This window comes from Hylaeus anthracinus, unplaced genomic scaffold (genome assembly GCF_026225885.1).
Source record: "Hylaeus anthracinus isolate JK02 unplaced genomic scaffold, UHH_iyHylAnth1.0_haploid 11985, whole genome shotgun sequence".
Lineage (NCBI taxonomy): Eukaryota > Metazoa > Arthropoda > Insecta > Hymenoptera > Colletidae > Hylaeus > Hylaeus anthracinus.
Window position 1 is genome coordinate 1,308,318 of NW_026534333.1, and position 7,024 is coordinate 1,315,341.

A 7,024-nucleotide genomic window follows, 5' to 3' on the forward strand; every position below is an offset into this window, starting at 1 on the left:
GGGCAAACATTTTGGACTTTGCTCAAATTTCGAGTGCGTCGTAGCCCCTGCACGTGTATCGAGGGATTTCTCGAAATTACGAATGTAACAATTTGGCAAACAGCAAAATTCAAAAATGTGGAGAGAACTGAGAAAATACAGTCCCATTTAGAAATATGAAAATCGTAATGTAAAAATAATGCATTACTCGTTACAAAAAAAAAAAAAATACGTTCTCATTACCCATTCTTTTTTTTTTTTTTTTTTTTTTTTTTTACTGGGGTATGCTTCTAATAACGATTACTTAATTCTAATAATCACTGTTCAAATATTGCATTGTTTCTAACTCTGGTACCACTTTTAAATCGACGAGAACTATTTGAGAACAACGTAAATATTAAAGACTTTTTCTTACGGTCACTGTTCGATCCAAAAATCTATAAGAAATTGGACATATGTTATTAAAAAAAATGATCAAAACCATTCGTAGCACAGGCAGGACCGAGCTATTCTCGTTTAATTTACAATTTGTTCAATTTCCACGCGATACCACTTTCGAGACTATACAATTAAAGGGGACAATCGTAACCAAAAAAAAAAAAACAAAAAAAAAATTGATAAAATAATTCTCCCGTTAAATATAAACGTAGCACTGTTTTCCGACTGTAAGATTCGCAATACTCGAAATTTTGAGAAATTCATGTTTAAATGTCGCTTAAAGGAGTAAGAACATATCAAAATCTGATCAAGATCCAATATGTTGGTTCGTTTGATATCGGACTCGGCGTGGAATGACTCAAGCTTTACGATACCGCAGAGGGATCATGGTTCAAGTGGAGAAGTGGTCTCTACGCTTTGAATTCAAGTGAGATTCAACTCCTCCAACTTACTCCAGAACCCTCATATTCTTCGTGGCTTGTATACTCGTATCAGATAAATATTTTTACGGTGCGGATAGTGTATCGCGTACACATTCGTCGACTCGTTTCGATTAGCGTTTCTTAATACCTCGGCGAAGATATTGCAATAGCGATAAGATCTTTTTCAAACGATTCTTTTCGTGGAATCACGTAGTAACACGTGTCGGCACGACTCGATTCTATTTACTTCGAAACGTCGATTTCTAATCAATTTCTTATCGAAATTTTATAAACATTTTTATTTCTCGATCTGTAACAGAGGGGGCGAGTTATAACCGCGGAAAAATACCAAGACAATTTTCTTGCGCACGAACGCGTGTTAAAATCACCTGATCGCGCCGTGGTTACATAAACTTACTTAATAATATAAGAATTAGCTAAGAAAAAAAAATTATCCAACAGCCGAACATTAAAACAGGGATCTTATCTGTCTGATTCGTCGCCCGAACTTAAAATGTTGCAAACAAAAAAATAACGAAGAGAAAGTAAAGGAATATATAAGAAATTTCAGTATCATACCTTGGGTCTAGCGTTCTATTTTTATTTTTCTTGGGATGCAACTGCAGCAATGCTGAAAATATTTTATTTAGTTTTTATTTTTACCACACTGTACACGGATGCATGTGCATCTCTGCGAAATATATATTACTATATTGTCACTATTTCTTTAATCTGATTAAATAAATATAATAAGAAACACATAAATAAATATAATAAATATTGAACGCGTGTATGCAAGTTCTAACAAAGTTAGACAATTATTTGTAACGTTAAGCGTTTGATTCATATGACTTGCAATCAAATAATTACATTCCCCTGCTATTTGTAATATTGTAATAAAAATGTTTACATGTTCCGAAGGGTGTTTTCGTTCATTGTAAAACATATCCCTCGTCGCTCCAAAGATTACAAGGAAGTAATTAATGCAATTCCCATTTAAATTGGCTTCGAAATTTTCCAAAACATCGAACACAAATATTCACAACTCTATTAATTTGTAATACAACTGTAGATTACAGATTACACGCAGTTTTTCATTAATACTTGTTATTTAAAATAAATTCCATGTATTCCACAGGCTGCTTAAAAATTTAAATTTTAACGAACCGCTGAATTCACGAATTTGCTCGCTCGCGAACGGTAACTTGCCTTTACAAAACCGATTGGAAAGTTTATAATTATAAATCCAAGCATGAGAAAGAGGTACGCTACGCGACAAGGTTCGATGTCTTCTATATATCTGCAAATGAAAACAACCGAAATTTTCAGAAATTGTTGGGTAGGTCTAAACATTTATTTTTAAAACGGAACATTACATGAATATAAATTATATAAATTCATCCACCTGTTACATTTATTGTACTATACGACCCAACATCGTTTCTCTCCAGAAAGAACACAGAAATAGCAGAAAGCGCCATCTCGTTTTCATCGGTTAGCCAGGCATCTATGGGTATTACCATTTCTACGCAGAAAAATCTGGTGTGATACCGACCGGCCAAATTGGAGAGGTCACGTGCCGGATCTACCCCTTTAATGCAACCCTTGAGTCGATCTGCAGCTACGGTTGCCACCAATCAGGCGCAGAGGAGATGCCCCTGACATATGGCAACCAACGCTACAGACTGACTGGTGGGTAGCATAATATCTACTAAAGAATAAAACTTCAATTTAGGACCTTACATTACAATAAATAAATTCATATGATTGATCAATGAATTTGACCAAATAAATGCTACTTTATCACGGATAAAATGTATAAAGAATACCCTTTTAATGCTGTGGGGGCTTCATTTTTGAATTATAAACGAAAAACACCGGCCAATCACGGAGCCCGATTAGCGCGCGGTAATTATGCGCGCCTTGACAGGCAGGATGCTAAGACTCGAGCGAACACCGGGTTGCCTATCGGTAGGGGCACAATTCGCAATCCTGTAAATTCAACAGCTCCGATGATAAGATAGAGCAGTAAATTCGTTTAAACGAAAATTCACGTTTTTATTCTACAAATACACAATTATCCTCCATCTATTAAAGTTTTCAACCGTATAGTAAAACTAACATACAAGTAACCTCTACTATCTACTATGCCCACACCCTCCATTCGGAAATTGCGCATAGTCAAAATTCATTGATTGGGTAGATTGGAATCGAAATCGACGAATCTGGTCCCGTCGAGAATCATTTGTTTACGAAATTCCTTAGCCTCTTTCTTTTCATGACGAAGCACTGGGTCCTTGTCGAGTCGCGTCAGATTAGGTAACATAGCCAAAACGATGTGTCTGTACGCGCTCTCTTCGTCTGATTCTGTGTCACCTGTAGCAGAATTTTCCAAGACAATCAGGGTCTCGAGCGACGGCAAACAGTTCAGTTTCTCTAGTTCTGAGATTTTCGCGATCTCGTTGTTTCGGAGGTTCAAGTACTCGAGCTTGGCACAGCGCGAGTCGAATCCGCTCAGATTCGATAGTTTGTTGCTTCGCAGATGAAAAATCTTTAAATTCACCAAAATTTCCAGACCTTCCAACTTCTCGATCTGATTCTCCGCTAAATACAGACGAATCAGTCCCGGAAAGAATATTCCGTTGGTAGTAACGAGCATGTTACCGCGAAGTTCAAGGGTTTTGAGGTTCTCCAAGTCGTATGGATTCAATGTCACTTCCTCGATATTATTGTGGCTCAATTCCAGACATTCTAGAAGCTGATGGGAAATACCCGACGTGCTTGTCAATTTGTTTTTGTTTAAAGCGAAAACCTACGACAAAATAAAACGATGATATTGCAAATTGCTCGAAGTATCGGAGTAGTAGTATATTACCCCTAAACATTTTTGTATTATTCTTGAGAAGTTTTTTTTCTAAATTTTAATTCGTCAGAAAAAAAGAATGAAAACATTGAATTTATTCACATTTACATAAATACTTTATATATTTAATACTGTGAGGCATATTGCATATCAATGCTTATCTAGAATTAGAATCTTATCGCGAACCTGAAGGTAAGCCATTGATTTCATTTCTGCAGAAGACACACGATTTCTATCAGCTCTGAGCATTAGAAGATACGTCATCTTTGAAAGGACACATAGAGCCTCGGTGGTCAATCTGTTTCCAGAAACATCCACGTACAGGACATACTTGAACATCGGTATGATTCGTATGTCAGTCAAATTCTTATTAGAGGCGTTCAGACCTAAATAAGCATAACCCAGACCAGAATCGCATTTTCCTAACGTATGGAGACAGTCGCCAGCCTCTGATTGTGTCAAAGCTCTGGTATGGTCCTGTAAAATTGACGAGGATTTGTAACTGGGATATTTTTCAACCTCTCCTTCTGCTTCCTCGTAGTCTTCAATTTCCTCTTCCATTGATCTTTAGTTTTATCGCAGAAAAAAAACAACCGTTTGACATCTTTTATCGATACTGTATTTGCACACTAGTTTGGTTAAACGCTTTTAGATGCACTATGTTTTTGAAGATGATCCAACAGGTGGAGTTAAACACATGCAAGTGGTCGTACGGATTGACACAGAAATGTAAAAGTTCTTAATAAACAAAGATAAACTAAATCGCTAAATTTAAAGAGACAATAAATTCTTGGTAGTTTTCGTAAACTGGGTAACGATTCGATATCGAGTAAAAGACGACATTCGATTCACGTTCGTTTGTTTATTAGAAAGATATAAATATTGGAAATATTACGTGTGGGGTTACGATAGCAATGTGTGACGTAAATACAAAATCAGCGATGCATTATCTCGTGGGCAAACAAGTCGTCTCTCTAGAGCAATAGCAATGTGTTTATAGAAAAAGAGATTCCACAAAATTGTTTCAAAAACCCATCGATTGTTATTCGTATGTAATCTATGAAAAGTAAATTTCTTCGTTCGATAAACTCGGTAGAAATAAATGTAACAACATCGTTGATTAAAGTGAAAATGAAGTAGTAAGAATATTTAAAAAAATATTTAATTTACGACGGCCCACAACCATTCTACTGTATATGGTTATACATATGGATGAAACTATCTGTATTAGCGAGTTCTGATGCATCCAGATTCGTCCCATTTCAACCTGTGACTCTCTTCGACTGGTCGTTTTCGGTGCATAATATCGCGAAGCTTTTTCAGAAGGATGAAATTCTCCCTGACGATACGATCCTGCTTTTCTCGTTCCAGTTGTAATCCTTTCGCATTGAAAGCAACGTGTGGTCTAACTTGTGGAGGATTCACGTCTATGGCGCACGTGGCTTTCTTCACCTAAATGATACATAATGATCTGAAGGTTTTGTTTATTTGTTGAATACTCTGAAATTACCGGTAATGAGAACAGGAATATGTTTTACTGACACCAACCCTTCCTCTAGCGATAAAACGTATTGATTTATCGAAAGCTAAACAGAATAACGAATTAAATTTTAAACATGGAGCTTAATTGAAGAAATATTCTCTCTATACTTTTATCTTTTTTAATTTTTAATAATTTAAAATACTGTATCCTATTTATTGAAATAAGAATCGTATATATAACGCAGGTAGATGGCGCTTGCGCTCCATTATAACTTCTTTACCTACGGTCGATTTGCGGATTCGACAAATATATATTCTACCGGTAAAATAGAATTACAGGGTTATCGTCAGATTTATCACCAGAGTTACCATCGCCAGGAGGCTGCCAGTAAGTGCAATTTTAGCCACTAGATGGGTGCTCTAGTCACTCTTCTTGAACCAAATAAGCTGTATCTACTACCGTACAGTTGATAATCAAGAAATTAAATGCCCTATGATCGACACTTTGGACGCGTTACATCACTATGCTTGAATAATAAAGAATTCTATCGCACTCACTTTCAAACGATGTCGTTCGTAGGATTTGTGTCTCCAGGGAGACGATCCAGACGAATTCCTTTTTCCACCGGACATGATTGTAGGATCAACGAATCGCGTTTTTGGGTGTTTACACGATATAGGTGGCACAATCACATAGTTTCTTTAGCAACGGTTTCGCGACGGAAATCTATCGACCCGGTTTGTTTTGCCGCGTCGCGTGTCGGCTAGGACTGGGACTATTAAAATAATTCCGACTGTTGTACTGTATATACTGTGTATACTGTATATATGTGTATACTGTATATATGTGTATACTGTATATATGTGTATATCTGTTATCTATACGTATATAGATATTCGAATACGACTAATAAGTTTTGAATATTTCATATCTCAGTACACAGTTTGAATTTCACATTAATAATAAACATTATAATATAGAATCTTTTTGTTCCTAATATTAATATTGTTGTTGTTTTAAAAATATTTTAAAAATATTTTTAAAATATTTATAAATCTTTCGTTATATTAAAGACATACTGATACGGCCAATGGCTTTAATTGAAGACTCGCCTTCTTTTACACAAGGATTTTTTGCCAAGGGTCTCACAAACCGTGAAGCCACCACTGTAACACGCGTTGTGCGTGCTGATTACGTGCACGCGTGTCCCTCCCCTCTCCGCGCTTCAGCACAGTGCAACCCCACTGGAAGCTGCGATTCGACAGACTCGTAGGCCAATCGCGCCCTTCGACGGGCGTGGCCTCTTCTCGTCGACGCGTGTTTTTTTTTTTCGCTCGTCGCTGTGAACGCAAACGCACGCGTGAAATCAATTTCAGCGCGCTTGGCATTCATGGCGACGAAACTCTCAGACTATACCACCGCTTAGCAAAATAGTTACACGCATTAGGTTGATGATGCGTACCAGGCGTTGTTTATACGAATAAAACTTGAACCGTACGAAATATTTTTGAAACATTGTGCAAGCAGTTAAACAAAATAATTTTCACGTGGAAATGCATTTTTATTTGTTTCTTTAGAAAAATCATGCGAATATACCGAGTATTCGTAATTGTCGATAACAAGGTTCTTATAATTGAAACATTGGAGAAACGACATTTCATACGCACAAACCTAATAGATAAAAATCATGAATAACAGTAATTCGATAGTCGTTTAATATGAAGTCGGATTTGTATTTGAATTTAATCTTTAACTTACGTTTGAATTTGTTCTTAAATTTCAATTTCAATTTTATTTTATACTTTCAATTACGATTTCAATGGAATTTTCATTCTTCCT

At 36.3% G+C, this 7,024-nt stretch overlaps 1 protein-coding gene across 1 annotated transcript; it reads right to left on the minus strand.

The window, feature by feature from the left end:
* Positions 1 to 3,027: 3,027 nt before the first annotated feature.
* On the minus strand, positions 3,028 to 5,951 carry LOC128886765 (leucine-rich repeat-containing protein 23-like). The gene is made up of 3 exons (XM_054141928.1): positions 5,743 to 5,951; positions 3,889 to 4,179; positions 3,028 to 3,651 (listed from the first exon to the last, which is right to left on the minus strand). The coding sequence occupies exons 1-3, from the start codon at positions 5,815 to 5,817 to the stop codon at positions 3,028 to 3,030; spliced, it is 990 nt and encodes a 329-aa protein (XP_053997903.1). The 5' UTR covers positions 5,818 to 5,951.
* Between the last annotated feature and the right edge of the window lie 1,073 nt (positions 5,952 to 7,024).

Coding starts and splice junctions, on each gene's coding strand:
- LOC128886765 (XM_054141928.1), bottom strand. CDS start 5,817: ATGTCCGGTGGAAAAAGGAATTCGTCTGGATCGTCTCCCTGGAGACAC. Junction 4,180..5,742: donor ACGAACGACATCGTTTGAAA/GTGAGTGCGATA, acceptor TCAATTTTACAG/GACCATACCAGAGCTTTGAC. Junction 3,652..3,888: donor AATCAATGGCTTACCTTCAG/GTTCGCGATAAG, acceptor ATTTTGTCGTAG/GTTTTCGCTTTAAACAAAAA.